Source organism: Tachyglossus aculeatus, chromosome 1 (genome assembly GCF_015852505.1).
Source record: "Tachyglossus aculeatus isolate mTacAcu1 chromosome 1, mTacAcu1.pri, whole genome shotgun sequence".
NCBI lineage: Eukaryota > Metazoa > Chordata > Mammalia > Monotremata > Tachyglossidae > Tachyglossus > Tachyglossus aculeatus.
Genome location: NC_052066.1, coordinates 67,531,577 through 67,549,281, shown reverse-complemented (window position 1 = coordinate 67,549,281; position 17,705 = coordinate 67,531,577). Strand labels below are relative to the sequence as shown.

At 51.5% G+C, this 17,705-nt stretch overlaps 1 protein-coding gene across 1 annotated transcript in view; it reads right to left on the bottom strand.

Annotated features, from left to right (window-relative positions):
- Nucleotides 1-394: 394 nt before the first annotated feature.
- The window catches only part of CLCN2 (chloride voltage-gated channel 2), a 44,385-nt gene continuing 27,074 nt past the window's right edge, over nt 395-17,705 (bottom strand). The window contains exons 17-25 of the mRNA XM_038745151.1: nt 16,092-16,225; nt 15,460-15,632; nt 14,729-14,843; nt 11,755-11,831; nt 11,463-11,522; nt 11,203-11,241; nt 10,945-11,049; nt 967-1,053; nt 395-608 (exon numbers count right to left, since the gene is read on the bottom strand). Of these exons, the coding sequence (XP_038601079.1) occupies nt 414-608; nt 967-1,053; nt 10,945-11,049; nt 11,203-11,241; nt 11,463-11,522; nt 11,755-11,831; nt 14,729-14,843; nt 15,460-15,632; nt 16,092-16,225 (985 nt within the window). The 3' untranslated portion in view covers nt 395-413. The remainder of the gene's footprint in view (nt 609-966; nt 1,054-10,944; nt 11,050-11,202; nt 11,242-11,462; nt 11,523-11,754; nt 11,832-14,728; nt 14,844-15,459; nt 15,633-16,091; nt 16,226-17,705) is intronic.

The following is a 17,705-nucleotide window of genomic DNA, read 5'->3' as shown; positions in this document are numbered from 1 at the left end:
ACACTCCTTTGGCAGGGGGCATCGAGTGGCCCGGCCCTCAGCCCTGGTCGGGGGGTATGTTTTGGGGAACTCAGCACTAGGTTGGCATCGTCCCAAGGCCCAAGGGAGGATGGACTGTGAGCCCACTGTTGGGCAGGGGCCGTCTCTATACGTTGCCAACTTGTAGTTCCCAAGCGCTCAGTCCAGTGCTCTGCACACAGTAAGCGCTCAATAAATACGACTGAATGAATGGACGGGGCAGGGCTTGGTGACTCTAGTCCGTAAGGTGGACAAGAGCCGGGAAGCTCAAGGGCTCTCCGTTGCCTAATTCCCAAAGAACCCGTGCAAGGAGTGCCCCGGTCCCAAGAAGAGGGGGCAGGCATCCAAAAAGTGGCAGCGGCCCCCCCGACGCCCGCGCCCCACCCCCGCCATACTCATTGACACTTGTCATCACTGTCAGAGGGGCTCCCCTCCCCGGGGAGGCTTTGGTGGGAGCGTCGTCCCCAGAGAGCGTGCACCTCGGTGGTCTCTGTGTCGCTGCTGCTGGTCACGCTGTCACGGAAGCTGGCCAGCGGCGGCCGCGTCTTCACGCCCTGGGCTGTGATGGAGCCTTCGATTGCCTTGCGCAGCTGAAGGGGAGATGGGAAATGGGTCCACTCTGGGAAGAGTTTGTCGCCCCTCCAAAATCACACACAAACACACCCCATTCCCCAGCTAAAGCCTCCAGGATCCCCAGCTTCTCCCCCTCCCCGCCTTAATCCTCTGGGTAATGCCAGCAGAGAGGAGCCCAAAACAGGAATGTTAATTTATGGAATTGAGAGGGTAGAAGGGAAGAGGAAGAGCCAGGGAAGCGTGGGCATAACCTTTTTTAGAGATGGGAAGCAGCTTGACGGGAAGGCGTGGGAGCCAGCCCTCCTTCCCTTCCCTCCCGGGCTCTGCCGCCCCTCCTTCCCTCCCTTCCCGGGCTCTGACTCCCAATCTTCTCACCTCCTTGAGGGTGACGATGCCGATGAGCCTCCCGATGCTCGTGACGTAAGCGTGGTCCACCCCGAGGAGGGAGAAGATGGTGTGAATCTGCGGAAGGCGGGCCGGGGGATACCAGGGTTAGAGGGGCCGGGAGAAGGGAACAGACGGTGGCGGGGGGGCGAGGAAGGAGCCACCGAGGGTGGTGGGAATACTGGTACTCCGGTTTATGTAGCCCGCCTTTATGGTTATGATTTTTGTAAGCCCAAAGCTGGCTTAGAATTTACTGATTGTCAACCGACCAAGGCAGGGCCCAGGCCAGAGTGGCCCCATCTGTCGAGGGGCTGCATTCACTTGCCGGTGGCCACGGGGCCCAAGGCCTCACGGCTGCTTAGAAACATCTTCGTGGAAGTTAAAGTGCGCCCACGGGGGCTCCAGATTGCAGCGGGACACAGGGATCATCATCATCAATCGTATTTATTGAGCGCTTACTGTGTGCAGAGCACACGCTTGGGAAGTACAAGCTGGCAACATGTAGAGACGGTCCCTACCCAACAGTGGGCTCACAGTCTAGAAGGGGGAGACAGAGAACAAAACCAAACATACTAACAAAATAAAATAAATAGAATAGATATGTACAAGTAAAATAAATAAATAAATAAATAGGGTGATAAATATGTACAAACATCTATACATATATACAGGTGCTGTGGGGAAGGGAAGGAGGTAAGATGGGGGGGATGGAGAGGGGGACGAGGGGGAGAGGAAGGAAGGGGCTCAGTCTGGGTAGGCCTCCTGGAGGAGGTGAGCTCTCAGCAGGGCCTTGAAGGGAGGAAGATACCTTTACCCTTCTTATGAGCCCGCTGTTGGGTAGGGACCGTCTCTATATGTTGCCAACTTGTACTTCCCAAGCGCTTAGTACAGTCCTCTGCACACAGTAAGCGCTAAATAAATACGATTGAATGAATGAATGAGTGATACGTCCTCTATCTGAGTACAATATATTGATCGGATTTTTGGAACAGGGAGATGGAATAGGCGCTTGCTCTTACAGAGAAGCAGCGTGGCTCAGTGGAAAGAGCCCGGGCTTTGGAGTCAGAGGTCAAGGGTTCAAATCCCGGCTCCGTCACTTGTCAGCTGTGTGACTTTGGGCAAGTCACTTCACTTCTCTGGATCTCAGTTCCCTCATCTGTAAAATGGGGATTAAGACTGTAAGCCCCACGTGGGACAACCTGATCACCTTGTATCCTCCACAGCGCTTAGAACAGTGCTCTGCACATAGTAAGCGCTTAATAAATGCCATCATTAATTAATTAATCAATTAATTAATTAATTAACTGTTCTTTCTCAGCATTCAGTCTGGGCCCAGACAGCCTTGGCCAAAGAACAATAGATGGCAGGGGGGATCCCTCGCTCATCTTGGGTCAGACCCCCACGATTTTACCTCTTTTTTTTTTTTAACAGTATTTGTTAAGCACTCACTGTGTGCCAGGCACTGAACTAAGCACCGGGATAGCTACAAGTTAATCAGGTTGGACACAATCCACGTCCCACATGGGGCTCACGGTCTTAATCCTATTTTAAAGATGACGGAACGGAGGTACAGAGAAGTGAAGCGACTTGCCCAAGGTTGCATGGCAGACAAGTGGTGGAGCTGGGATTAGAACCCAGGTCCTTCCGAGTCCCAGGCCCTTGCTCTATCCAGTCAGTCAGTCAGTGGTATTTACTGAGAGGTTTCCTATGTGCAGAGTACTGTACTAAGCGCTTGGGAAAGTACAAATATAACAGATAACAGACATCATCCCTGCCCACAAGGAGCTAGCCTCTAGACCACACTGCTACAGTACAGCTCCCCAGATCCCTGCTCCTCTGTCTACTGGGAAGAATCCCCCAAAGCAGCGTGGCTCAATAGGAAAGAGGTCATGGGTTCAAATCCCGGCTCTGCCAATTGTCAGCTGTGTGACCTTGGGCAAGTCACTTCACTTCTTTTAGACTGTGAGCCCACTATTGGGTAGGGACTGTCTCTATATGTTGCCAACTTGTACTTCCCAAGCGCTTAATACAGTGCTCTGCACACAGTAAGCGCTCAGTAAATACGATTGATTGATTCTCTGGCCCTCAGCTACCTCATCTGGAAAATGGGGATGAAGACTGTGAGCCCCCCGTGGGACAACCTGATCACCTTGTAACCTCCCCAGCGCTTAGAAGAGTGCTTTGCACATAGTAAGCGCTTAATAAATGCCATCAAAAAAAAAAAACCCAGCAGCTTTCACCCCTTTGCCAGCAATGGATTTAGTCCCTGGGAAGGACTCTCTTTCCGTCACGTCCCAGAAGCCTAGGGCAGCCCAGGCCAAGTTTTACAGGGAGGGACACTGATAATCGTGGGGAAAATGAAGGCTCGGTAAGAAAGTTGCGGAAAAAAAGATCAAGGTAGGTGATTAGCTAAATGTGAGTCAAGTGATGTAATGCCGTTACTCCCTGTTCCTGGAGTGTAAAATAGCAGTATTGCACGTAGGAAGCACGAGGTTCCCCTACCCCACACAGCCGAGGTTAGACCTTTATTTAGATTGTGTCCGATTTTGAATGCCGAGACCGAAATGAGGGGTGGAGAACTCGAGAGAGGGTGTCCAGTTAAGAGGAGGGCCAAGAAATGATTAAAGGAGTGAGAAACTGGGCTCGGGTGGGAAAGCCAAGGGGGTTGGGTTCATTTAGACTGAGGAAGAGAAGGACCAAGTGTCTGAAGGATTATAGGGATGAAGGTTCTTTGTGGTCCTCTCCCCCTCGTCCCCCTCTCCATCCCCCCATCTTACCTCCTTCCCTTCCCCACAGCACCTGTATATATGTATATATGGTTGCACATATTTATTACTCTATTTATTTATTTATTTATTTATTTATTTTACTTGTACATTTCTATCCTATTTATTTTATTTTGTTGGTATGTTTGGTTTTGTTCTCTGTCTCCCCCTTTTAGACTGTGAGCCCACTGTTGGGTAGGGACTGTCTCTATGTGTTGCCAATTTGTACTTTCCAAGCGCTTAGTACAGTGCTCTGCACATAGTAAGCGCTCAATAAATACGATTGATTGATTGATTGATTGATTGGTCCCTCCGGGGCAAGAATGAGTTTAAATGACAGCAGTTGGGATTTAGGTGAGGCGCACGGAAGAACTTCCTAACTCAAAGACAAAAGGAAGAGCCTCCTAATGCTGAGGAAGTTGTGGAATCTCAGAATCTGGAGACTTTCCTTTTCTGGGAGGGAAAGGAGCAGTCCTTCCTGGAGGCAGGGGAATGGATAATAATAATAATGATGATGATGGTATTTGTTAAGCGCTTACTGTGTGCAAAGCACTGTTCTAAGCACCTGGGGGATACAGAGTAATCAGACTGTCCCACATGGGGCTCACAGTCTTCATCCCCACTATACAGATGAGGTAACTGAGGCACAGAGAAGTTAAGTGGCTTGCCCAAGGTCACACAGCTGACAAGTGGCGGAGATGGGATTCGAACTCTGACTCCCAAGCCCCTGGGCTTTTTCCACAGCGTGGCTCAGTGGAAAGAGCCCGGGCTTTGGAGTCAGAGGTCATGGGTTCGAATTCTGGCTCCGCCACATATCTGCTGTGTGACCTTGGGCAAGTCACTTAACTTCTCTGAGCCTCAGTTACCTCATCTGTAAAATGGGGATTAAGCCTGTGAACCCCACATGGGACAACCTGTTCACTTTGTATCCCCCCAGCGCTTAGAACAGTGCTTTGCACATAGTAAGCGCTTAACAAATGCCAACATTATCTTTTAGACTGTGAGCCCACTGTTGGGTAGGGACTGTATATGTTGCCAATTTGTACTTCCCAAGCGCTTAGTACAGTGCTCTGCACATAGTAAGCGCTCAATAAATACGATTGATGACAAGCCACGCTGCTTCTCTGCATCACTTGAGGCCCTTTCCATTTCTGGTTTCTGACTCTCTACTTTCTCCTGCTTCTTGCCTCACTGTACTGTTCAAACTCTGAAATTAGGAGGTCCTAGGCTGGCTCCTTTCCTTTCTCTTGCATTTTGCACACAGTTTCCCAAATCCCTTAAGCTTTTCCCTGGAGCCCGTAAGCTGATCTATTCCTTCTTTTTAAAAATTTTCCCTTTTTTTTTTTCATGGTATTTGTTAAGCATTTATTGTGCCAGGCATGGTACCTACCCTGGGGTAGATACAAGCTAATCAGGTGGGACACAGTCCGTGTCCCACATGGGGCTCACGGTCTTAATCCCCATTTTACAGATGAGGGAACGGAGGCCCAGAGAAGTGAAGTGACTTGCCCAAGTTCACACAGCAGACAAGCGGAGGAGCTGGGATTCAAACTGACTCCTAGGCCTGTGCACTAATAATAATAATACTAATAATAATAATGGCATTTATTAAGTGCTTACTATATGCAAAGCACTGTTCTAAGCGCTGGTGGGATACAAGGTAATCAGGTTGTCTCATTTGGGGCTCACAGTCTTCATCCCCATTTTACAGATGAGGTAACTGAGGCCCAGAGAAGTGAAGTGACTTGCCCAAACTCACATAGCTGACAAGTGGTGGAGCCGTGATTTGAACCCATGACCTCTGACTCCAAAGTCCGTGCTCTTTCATAATAATAATAATGATGGCATTTGTTAAGCGCTTACTATATGCAAAGCACTGTTCTAAGCACTGGAGGGGGGGATACAAGGTGATCAGGTTGTCCCACGTGGGGCTCACAGTCTTAATCCCCATTTTACAGATGAGGGAACTGAGGCTCAGAGAGGTTAAGTGACTTGCCCAAGGTCACACAGCTAAGTGGTGGAGCTGGGATTCGAACCCATGACCTCTGACTCCCAAGCCCGGGCTCTTTCCACTGAGCCACACCGCTTCTCTATCCACCAGGCCACGCCACCTTTGTTGCCTGCCCGTTTTACAGGGGATTCGGCTGGCCCAAACTGGGCTCTTATTCTTAATTTACCCTTCTTGTCCGTGACATGTGGGATTTTAGTCTGAGCGGCCAAAACTTGGAAAAGTTCTTTCTTCGGCCACACTGGCCTCCCACGGGATTTCCCACCCTTCCTTCTCCTGTGGACACTTTGTCCTTAAGTCCTTAATAAAGGCTTTGTTAGAAAGGGTCGGTTCCTCTTTTCCTCTGACAGGATAGATGCAGAATCTTTCCTACCTAGGCCTTAGGCTTGCCTGCCCCTGTTTTTTATTTTTGTTTGTTTTGTGGTGGGGAGGCTTCTGCGGCTCATCCGGATCTTTTCTTAAATGCAACTGTGACCCCAAGTACGGGCACCCTCCTTCGCCTCTGCAGCAGCTAGGAGAGCTTCCTTCCTTTCCAGATTCTGTCCGTTCTGCGTTCGAAGATTGCCTGCATGGCCGCTGCTGGAAGCTCAGCCCTGCTGACTCCTGGGCCCTCATCTGTCGCTTCCTCAGCGGAAACCAGGGGGATTCTATCATCATCATCAATCGTATTTATTGAGCGCTTACTGTGTGCAGAGCACACGCTTGGGAAGTACAAGTTGGCAACATATAGAGACAGTCCCTACCCAACAGTGGGCTCACAGTCTAAAAGGGGGAGACAGAGAACAAAACCAAACATACTAACAAAATAAAAGAAATAGAACAGATATGTACAAGTAAAATAAATAAATAAATAGAGTAACAAATATGTACAAACATATACATATAAACAGGGGAAGGGAAGGAGGTAAGATGGGGGGATGAAGAGGGGGGCGAGGGGGAGAGGAAGGAAGGGGCTCAGGCTGGGAAGGCCTCCTGGAGGAGGTGAGCTCTCAGTAGGGCCTTGAAGGGAGGAAGAGAGCTAGCTTGGCGGATGGGCAGAGGGAGGGCATTCCGGGCCCGGGGGAGGACGTGGGCCGGGGGTTGATGGCGGGACAGGCGAGAACGAGGTACGGTGAGGAGATTAGCGGCGGAAGAGCGGAGGGTGCGGGCTGGGCTGGAGAAGGAGAGAAGGGAGGTGAGGTAGGAGGGGGCGAGGGGATGGACAGCCTTGAAGCCGAGGGTGAGGAGTTTCTGCCTCATGCATAGGTTGATTGGTAGCCACTGGAGATTTTTGAGGAGGGGAGTAACATGCCCAGAGCGTTTCTGGACAAAGACAATCCGGGCAGCGGCATGAAGTATGGATTGAAGTGGGGAGTATGGATTGAAGTGGGCCCACTGTTGGGTAGGGACCGTCTCTATATGTTGCCAACCTGCACTTCCCAAGCGCTTAGTACAGTGCTCTGCACACAGTAAGCGCTCAATAAATACGATTGAATGAATAAATACAATTGAATGAATTCAAGTCCACACGGGGGCTTCAGGCGTGCTCTGGACCACTGAAATAACCGCTCCGCACCCTTCCACTCGCCACTCTTCCCAAGCCTGGTCCCCCCTCTGTCCGGACCCCCGATGCCTTCAATCAGGTGGCTTTAGCAGCCGGCTAAGCGGGCATGTCGGCTCAGCTTTCCTGAGCGGAGCCCCCGCTCCAAACTCCAGCAGCAGCAGGAGATTTATTCAGGAAGATTTAAGACAGCTCCTGTTTCTTTCTCTCCCATCTCTGTGCGTGGGAGTTGCAGCGTCTCCGGGCTCCGGCAGACCTCCCTCCCTCCCTTCTCCGCTGACCCTGTCCCAGTCTTCTGTCTCCCAGCTTTCCCTGCCCAGCTGCGGTCCTTTGTTCCCACTGGCCTTCACGTTTCCCAGGGGGGAAAAACGAAGCCTAGACCAAAATCCGATAGAGGGATCTGGGCTGAATTTGGTGGCAAAAAGGAAACTCTCTGTGGCAGAGGAAGAGGACGTCAGGCAGCTAGGCCCATTCCACTCCCCCACCTTTTTTTTTTATGGTACTTGTTAAATATTCTTACTATGTGCCAGGCACTGTACTAAGTAATAATAATAATAATGATGGCATTTATTTTAGACTGTGAGCCCACTGTTGGGTAGGGACTGTCTCTACATGTTGCCAACTTGTACTTCCCAAGAGCTTAGTACAGTGCTCTGCACACAGTAAGCGCTCAATAAATACGATTGATTAAGCACTTACTATGTGCAAAGCACTGTCCTAAGCACTGGGGAGGTTACAAGGTGATCAGGCTGTCCCACAGGGGGCTCACAGTCTTAATCCCCATTTTACAGATGAGATAACTGAGGCATAGAGTCTGGACTCTATATGTTTGTACATATTTATTACTCTCAGTAAGCGCTCAATAAATATGATTGATTAAGCGCTTACTATGTGCAAAGCACTGTTCTAAGCACTGGGGAGGTTACAAGGTGATCAGGCTGTCCCACGGGGCTCATAGTCTTAATCCCCATTTTACAGATGAGATAACTGAGGCATAGAGTCTGGACTCTATATGTTTGTACATATTTATTACTCTATTTATTTACTTTACTTGTACATATCTATTCTATTTATTTTATTTTGTTAGTATGTTTGGTTTTGTTCTTCTGTCTCCCCCTTTTAGACTGTGAGCCCACTGTTGGGTAGGGACTGTCTCTAGATGTTGCCAACTTGTACTTCCCAAGCGCTTAGTACAGTGCTCTGCACACAGTAAGCGCTCAATAAATATGATTGATTGACTGATAGAGAAGTGAAGTGACTTGCCCAAAGTCACCCAGCTGACAATTGGCAGAGCCTGGATTTGAACCCATGACCTCTGACTCCAAAGCCCAGGCTCTTTCCACTGAGCCACGCTGCTTCCTTAAGAAAGCAGTACTTAAGTACTGGAATAGATACAAAGTTTTCAGGTTGGCCACAGTCCCTGTCCCGCATGGGGCTCACAGCCTTAAATCCCCATTTTCCAGATGAGGTAACTGAGGCCCACTTGCCCCCTGGCACACACCAGACATGTGGAGGAGGCGGGATTAGAACCCAGGTCCTCTATCCACTAGGCCAGGCTGCTGCCCTTCTTCCCTTCATCCTCAAAAATCTCCAGTGGCTACCAATCAATCTGCGCATCAGACAGAAACTCCTCACCCTGGGCTTCCAGGCTGTCCTTCCCCTCGCCCCCTCCTACCTCACCTCCCTTCTCTCCTTCTCCAGCCCAACCCGCACCCTCCGCTCCTCTGCCGCCGCTAACCTCCTCACCGTACCTCGCTCTCGCCTGTCCCGCCATCGACCCCTGGCCCACGTCATCCCCAGGGCCTGGAATGCCCTCCCTCTGCCCATCCGCCAAGCTAGCTCTCTTCCTCCCTTCAAGGCCCTGCTGAGAGCTCACCTCTTCCAGGAGGCCTTCCCACACTGAGTCCCTTCCTTCCTCTCCCCCTCGCCCCCCTCTCCATCCCCCCCATCTTACCTCCTTCCCTTCCCCACAGCACCTGTACATATGTATAGATGTTTGTACATATTTATTACTCTATTTATTTATTTATTTATTTATTTTACTTGTACATATCTATTCTATTTATTTTATTTTGTTAGTATGTTTGGTTTTGTCTCCCCCTTTTAGACTGTGAGCCCGCTGTTGGGTAGGGACTGTCTCTATATGTTGCCAATTTGTACTTCCCAAGCGCTTAGTACAGTGCTCTGCATACAGTAAGCGCTCAATAAATACGATTGATGATGATCTGTGTTTGCTGATGAGGCAGCGGGGTAAATGCCAGGGGCCACATCAGGGGCCACACCCGGGGCCACACCCGGGGCCAACCTTTGGTTCAGAGCAGGGAGGTAAAAGGAGGATGGGCTGGGAGAAATGAAAACTGGGAAGAGACAGGTTTCAAGGAGTCCACAGGCCAGAAAACCGTGCTCTCAGGTGTTTCCTAAGTGGAAACTGTCAGGGCTGACCAGTGTGGAAGGGAGGTGTAGGGGGGCTGGTGGCCCCAAATGGATCGGACCGGGCAGCCGTGGGCAGCCTCAGTCTGGCTGCCGGTCTTGAATAATAATAATAATAATTGTGGTATCTGTTAAGTGCTTACTCTGTGCCAAGCATTGTTCTAAGCACTGGGAAGGATACAAGTTAATCAGGTCAGACACCGTCCCCGTCCCACACGCAGCTCGCAATCTCAAAGTAGGAGAGAGTGAGCAGATATTGAATCTCCATTTTACAAATGAGATAACGGAGGTGCATAGAAGTGAAGTGACTTGCCCAAGATCACACAGCTGACAAGTAGTGGAAGCACACAGACAACAACGGGCTCCCTTGGAGACAAAATTCTCGGGTGGGAAGGCAACTGGTCTGACCCAGGAGGAGAATAATAATAATAACAATAATAATAATAATAATAATAATAATAATAATAATAATAATAATAATGGCATTTGTTAAGTGCTTACTATGTACAAAGCACTGATCTAAGTGCTGGGGAGGTTACAAGGTGATCAGGTTGTCCCATGTGGGGCTCACAGTCTTAATCCCCATTTTCCAGATGAGGTAACTGAGGCCCAGAGAAGTGAAGTGACTCACCCAAAGTCACACAGCTGACAACTGGCAGGGCCGGGGTTTGAACCCACGACCTCTGACTCCAAATCCCGGGCTCTTTCCATTGAGCCACACTGCCTAACGGATAGAGCTTGTACTTCCCAAGCGCTTAGTACGGTGCTCTGCACACAGTAAGCGCTCAATAAATACGACTGAATGAATGAATGAATGAATAGAGCACAGACTAGGGAGTCAGAAAGACCTGGGTTCTAATCCCCTCGCTGCCTCTTGTCTGCTGTGTGATCTTGGGCATGTCACCTCACTTCTCTGTGCCTCGGCTACCCCATCTGAAAAATGGGGATAAGACTGTGAGTTCCATGTGGCCCGATGTGATTACTTTGTATCTCCCAAAGCGCTTATAACAGTGCCTGGCATATAGTAAAGTGCTTAACAAATACCCTAAAAATAATGGTGGAGCTGGGATTAAAACCCAGGTCCTCTGACGCCCGGGCCCGTGCTCTTTCCTCTAGGCCATGTTGTCCCTCCTTGAATCACCTCCACCCGTCACCTCGGGCCCCTCTCCCCACGGCAAGGGCGCCCAACATAGTTTGGGGGGCTTTCGGGGGGAAGGGGTCTGTACCTTGTGCAAGGAGGTGCGCTCCACCAGCTGGAAGGGGGCCGGGTCGATCTTACAGTCACTAAAGTTGACGGGCTCGTCCAGCTGCTGCTCCTCCCACTCGAGGATCTGTGGAGACAGGAGCGGGGATTGAGAGAGGGAAGCAGGAACGGCGAGCAAGAGACCTCCCTAACGGCCGCCTCCGCTTCCGCGCCACCTCCCTTCCATCCAAGACTTGAGTCCGGGGGAAACCCAGGAGTCCGGAGTCCACCTGTGTCATACCTCTGCAGGTGACATCTCGCTTTCCAGGTCAGAGTCACTCTAGAAGGAGGGCGGGAAGAAAGAAAAAGAGAGCCAAGCGTCGGTGGGGGGATGGACTGGCAGCTGGGCTGGGTGGAGTGGGCACCTTACCTCTGAGGGGCCCTGGGCCAGTCCTTTCCCCCTGCCCTGTTGGGCCCGATCCCCCTGCAGAGCAGATGGGGAGAAGAGGAAGAAGAGGAGGAGGAGGAGGAGGAGGAGGAGGAGGAGGAGGAGGCACTTACCGCCAGGGAGATGCGGACACGCTTCGGCCTGCGCTTGTCCCCAAAGTCCGACTTCTCTGACTTTGTTAGAGCCGAACCGGAGAGAAGAGGAGAGGGCGTCATGGGCCGGGGTGGGTGAGGGGGTGGGAGGAGGGGAGTAGTGGCCTCCAGGAAGAAGAGGGCCGGCGAGGGGCTGGTTGGGTTAGTGGGGTGGCAGAGGATGGGGTCAAGAACAGCCAAGGGGGCAGGGTGGAGAGGAAGTGGAGGGAGACAGCAGGGGCATCCAGCGGGGGAAATCCAGCGGCACGGTTACCTCCGAGGAGGCCTCGAGTGGAGGGCTGGCACAGAAGAGACTTCTGAGAGCGATGCCTGCTGCCGGTTCAGGGGGTCCTGTGGGCCAAATGCAATCCAATCCAATCTGGCTTCCGTCCCCTATGCTCCACCGACACTGCCCTCTCAAAGGTCACCGATGACCTCCTTCTTGCCAAATCCAACGGCTCCTACTCTATCCTAATCCTCCTCGACCTCTCGGCTGCCTTCGACACTGTGGACCACCCCCTTCTCCTCAACACGCTGTCCAACCTTGGCTTCACAGACTCCGTCCTCTCCCGGTTCTCCTCTTACCTCTCTGGCTGTTCATTCTCAGTCTCCTTTGCGGGCTCCTCCTCCCCCTCCCATCCCCTTACTGTAGGTGTTCCTCAAGGGTCAGTTCTTGGTCCCCTTCTGTTCTCTATCTACACTCACTCCCTCGGTGAACTCATTCGCTCCCACGGCTTCAACTACCATCTCCACATTGATGACACCTAAATCTACATCTCCACCCCTGCTCTCCCTCCCTTCAGGCTCGTATCTCCTCCTGCCTTCAGGACATCTCCATGTGGATGTCTGCCCGCCATCTAAAACTCAGTATGTCGAAGACTGAACTCCTTGTCTTCCCTCCCAAACCTTGCCCTCTCCCTGACTTTCCCATCTCTGTCTCATGAAATCTCTCGCTCCTCTCATGAAATCTCTTGCTCCATCCCTTCTCCCCTCCTTAACTTCCATCTTCAACCGCTCACTCTTCACTGGTTCCTTCCCCTCTGCCTTCAAACATGCCCATGTCTCTCCCATCCTAAAAAAACCTTCTCTTGACCCCACCTCACCTTCTAGTTATCGTCCCATATCCCTCTTTGTGAGACTTTCTCGTCTCACAAGCCCGCAAACTTGGTGTCATCCTCGACTCCCCCTAAAAAATCCCCCTTTTAGACTGTGAGCCCACTGTTGGGTAGGGACTGTCTCTATGTGTTGCCAATTTGTACTTCCCAAGCGCTTAGTACAGTGCTCTGCACATAGTAAGCGCTCAATAAATACGATTGATTGATTGATTGATTGATTGACTCCGCTCTCTCATTCACCCCACACATCCAGTCCGTCACCAAAACCTGCCGGTCTCACCTCCGCAACATTGCCTAGATCCGCCCTTTCCTCTCCATCCAAACCGCTATCTTGCTGGTTCCATTTCTCATCCTATCCCGACTGGATTACTGCATTGGCCTCCTCTCTGATCTCCCATCCTCCTGCCTCTCCCCACGTCAGTCTATACTTCACTCTGCTGCCCGGATTCTCTTTGTACAGAAATGCTCTGGGCATGTTGCTCCCCTCCTCAAAACTCTACAGTGGCTGCCTGTCAACCTGCGTATCAAGCAAAAACTCCTCACTCTCGGCTTCAAGGCTGTCCATCCCCTCGCCCCCTCTGACCTCACCTCCCTTCTCTCTTTCTCCAGCCCAGCCCGCACCCTCCGCTCCTCTGCCACCGCTAACCTCCTCACTGGGCCTCGTTCTCGCCTGTCCCGCCGTCGACCCCCGGCCCACGTCCAGCCCCTGGCCTGGAATGCCCTCCCTTTGCCCATCCTCCAAGCTAGCTCTCTTCCTCCCTTCAAAGCCCTACTGAGAGCTCACCTCCTCCAGGAGGCCTTCCCAAACTGAGCCCCCTTTTCCCTCTCCTCCTCTCCATCCCCCGCCCTACCTCCTTCCCCTCCCCACAGCACTTGTATATATTTGTCCAGATTTATTACTCTATTTTACTTGTACATATTTACTATTCTATTTATTTTGTTAATGATGTGCATAGAGCTTTAATTCTATTTGTTCTGACGATTTTGACACCTGTCTACATGTTTTGTTTTGTTCTCTGTCTCCCCCTTCTAGAGCCCACTGTTGGGTAGGGACTGTCTCTATATGTTGCCAATTTGTACTTCCCAAGCGCTTAGTACAGTGCTCTGCACATAGTAAGCGCTCAATAAATACAATTGATGATGACTGTGAACCCATGGTTGGGTAGGGACTGTCTCTATATGTTGCCGACTTGCACTTCCCAAGTGCTTAGTCCAGTGCTCTGCACACAGTAAGCGCTCAATAAATACGATTGAATGAATGAATGAATGAAAGAATACAGCTCGCTTTGGGTCAGTTGTGGGCACTCTGGGCATTTTTTGAGAAGCAGCCTGGCATAGTGGCTACAGCACAGGCCTGGGAATCAAAAGAACCTGGGTTCTAATGCCGACTCTGCCACAGGTCTGCTGTGTGACCTTGGGCAAGTCACTTTGTACTTCCCAAGTGCTTAGTACAGTGCTCTGCACACAGTAAGTGCTCAATAAATATGATTGATTGATTGATTGATTCTCTGGGCCTCAGTCACCTCATCTGTAAAATGGGGATCCGAATGTGAGCCCCATGTGGGTTAGGGCCTGTGTCCAACCTGATTAACCTGACTAGAGAAGCAGCGTGGCTCAGTAGAAGGAGCACGGGCTTTGGAGTCAGAGGTCATGGGTTCAAATCCCAGCTTCGCCAATTGTCAGCTGTGTGACTCTGGGCAAGTCACTCCACTTCTCTGTGCCTCAGTTAGGGACTGTCTCTATATGTTGCCAACTTGCACTTCCCAAGCACTTAGTACAGTGCTCTGCACACAGTAAGCACTCAATAAATATGATTGATTGATTGATAAAATGGGGATTAAGACTGGGAGCCCCCCGTGGGACAACTTGATCACCTTGTAGCCCCCCCCCTAGTGCTTTGCACATAGTAAGCGCTTAATAAACGCCATCATCATTATTATTATTAACTTGCATCTACCCCAGCACTGAGAACAGAGCCTGGCACACAGTAAGCGCTTAACAAGTACCGTACTTATTATTATTCTGGGGGCTCGGATGTCAGGGAAAGCAAGGAGAACCAGTTTTCCCTTCTGTTTCGGAGGCGTCGCCGACCCTCGTTCTATTGTACTCTCCCGACCGCTTAGTCCAGTTCACCTGTGGGACTGTCCGCGGAGCTGGCCGAGCAAGTGGCAGCCCGCTTGAGGGCCGGCTTCAAGGGCTTGCGCGTCTCTACCCGGGCCGGAGGGAGTCCCGTCTCCTCTGTGCTCACCTGGGTAGAGGGGGCGGAAGGCCACATTCCCGGCTCAATCCCGGAGCCGACAACCAGCTCCGGTCTGTAAGATCCACGCTGAGCTCCTGCCCTCCTCCCGGGCCCCTCCGCTCCTCTGCCGCTAATCTCCTCACCGTACCTCGCTCTCGCCTGTCCCGCCATCGACCCCCGGCCCACGTCCTCCCCCGGGCCTGGAATGCCCTCCCTCCGCCCATCCGCCAAGCTAGCTCTCTTCCTCCCTTCAAGGCCCTGCTGAGAGCTCACCTCCTCCAGGAGGCCTTCCCAGACTGAGCCCCTTCCTTCCTCTCCCCCTCGTCCCCCTCTCCATCCCCCCCATCTTACCTCCTTCCCTTCCCCACAGCACCTGTATATATGTATATATGTTTGTACATATTTATTACTCTATTTATTTTACTTGTACACATCTATTCTATTTATTTTATTTTGTTAGTACGTTTGGTTTTGTTCTCCGTCTCCCCCTTTTAGACTGTGAGCCCACTGTTGGGGAGGGACTGTCTCTATATGTTGCCGACTTGTACTTCCCAAGCACTTAGTACAGTGCTCTGCACATAGTAAGCGCTCAATAAACACGATTGACGATGATGATGATATTCACCTGGAAGCGGACACTGGTCTCAGAGCTGCGCGGGCTCTCTGGGTCGGGGGCCGGCGAGGCCAGGGCTGCCCGCCGCTCCCGTTGGTGCCGCCGGCGGCGGGTGGCACTGAGCTGGGAGCTGAGCAGCGTCATCACCTGGGAACGCTCGATGGAGCCCAGCAAGATCATCGAGTCTGGAGCGAGGGCGGGGCGGGAAGGAGGGGAGGAGCGGCAGGGTGGGGGGACCCAGTCAACGGGGTGTCCTCTCCCTCGGCGGGGGGCCGGGGGAGAACCGTCCGGCCAGTAGGCCACACTTCCCGGGTCAGAGGTCGGCTAGCGGACCTCGGACGGACCACCCGTTAGCCCTCTCGGATGCTTGCCCGCTTGCCTTGAGTATTTCCAGTTCGGGGGAATCTCCAAGCTAGCCCGAGGACGGATAACTAGTCTGGGTGGGAGGTCCCCACCACCTCCTCGGCCCGTTCCGCTTCCCCTGGCTGCCCCTCCTAGACTGTGAGCCCGCTGTTGGGTAGGGACCGTCTCTATATGTCGCCAACTTGGACTTCCCAAGCGCTTAGTACAGTGCTCTGCACACAGTAAGCGCTCAATAAATACGATTGAATGAATGAAGGACGGGGCCCCGGCCCCCTCCTCACCTGAGGACTCCACTAGTGCCAGCATGCGGCTCTTGGTGCGGTGCAGAGAGGCCCGCAGATCCCGGAAGGTGCAGCTGAGGGCTATGTGAGGAACGTCCCGCACCATGATATCTTCCACCCGCACCCGGTACTGTCTGGGGGAGAAAGCGGGGCGACGGAACGCCCCATTCCTGCGTGAGAAGGCCCTGGATCCTAGAGAAGTCCCAACGGGGCCCCCGGGGATGCTCAAGGAAGAGTGTCCCTGTAAGGCAGGATTTTCTTCCCATAAAAGCTGGGTGTTGATCAAAAATACCTTCCCACCAGCCTTGGCTCTAAGTGCTCTGCACATAGTAAGCGCTCAATAACTGATTAAGTCATCGGAGGATCCAAGGGACTCTTAAAACAATAATAATGATGGCATTTAAGTGCTTACTACATGCCAAGCACTGGGGTGGATACAGAGTAATAAGGTCGTCCCACGTGGGGCTCACAGTTTTAATCCCCATTTTTCTGATGAGGTAACTGAGGCCCAGAGAAGTTAAGTAGACAATAATAATAATAATAATAATGATGGTATTTTGTTAAGCGCTTACCATGTGCAAAGCACTGTTCTAAGTGCTGGGGGATACAAGGTGATCAGGCTGTCCCACGTGGGGCTCACAATCTTAATCTCCATTTTACAGATGAGGGAACTGAAGCACAGAGAAGTGAAGTGACTTGCCCAAAGTCACACAGCTGACAAGTGGTGGCTCAAGTGAGACGAGTGAGAAGCAGCGTGGCTCAATGGGAAGAGCCCGGGCTTTGGAGTCAGAGGTCATGGGTTCAAATCCCGGCTCCTCCACTTGTCAGCTGTGTGGCTTTGGGCAAGTCACTTCACTTCTCTGGGCCTCAGTTCCCTCATCTGTAAAATGGGGATGAAGACTGTGAGCCCCCCGTGGGACAACCTGATCACCTTGTATCTCCCCCAGCGCTTAGAGCAGTGCTTTCTTCTAGACTGTGAGCCCACTGTTGGGTAGGGACCGTCTCTGTATGTTGCCAACTTGTACTTCCCAAGCGCTTAGTACAGCGCTCTGCACACAGCAAGCACTCAATAAATACGACTGAATGAATGAAAGTGGTGGAGTCGGGATTAGAAACCATGACCTCTGCCACCCAAGCCCGGGCTCTTTCCACTGAGCCACGCTGCTTCTCACAAGGGGGTCACAAGGGCGTGACCTACTCTTCAACAGTCTCCTCAAGAGCTGGCCTGATTGAAGTGGCTTGCCCAAGGTAACACAGCAGACAATAATAATAATAATAATAATAATAATAATAATAACAACAACAACAACAATAATAATAATAATATAATGGCATTTTGGCCTGATTTAAGTGGCTTGCCCAAGGTAACACAGCAGACAATAATAATAATAATAATAATATGTTTCTCTGTCTCCCCCTTTTAGACTGTGAGCCCAATGTTGGGTAGGGACCGTCTCTATATGTTGCCAATTTGTACTTCCCAAGTGCTTAGTACAGTGCTCTGCACATAGTAAGCGCTCAATAAATATGATTGATTGATTGATTGATGGTATTTTGTTCAGACGTGCCTCACCCTAGCCGGACGTTAGGCTAGGGTGGCCCTCTGAGCTGGGT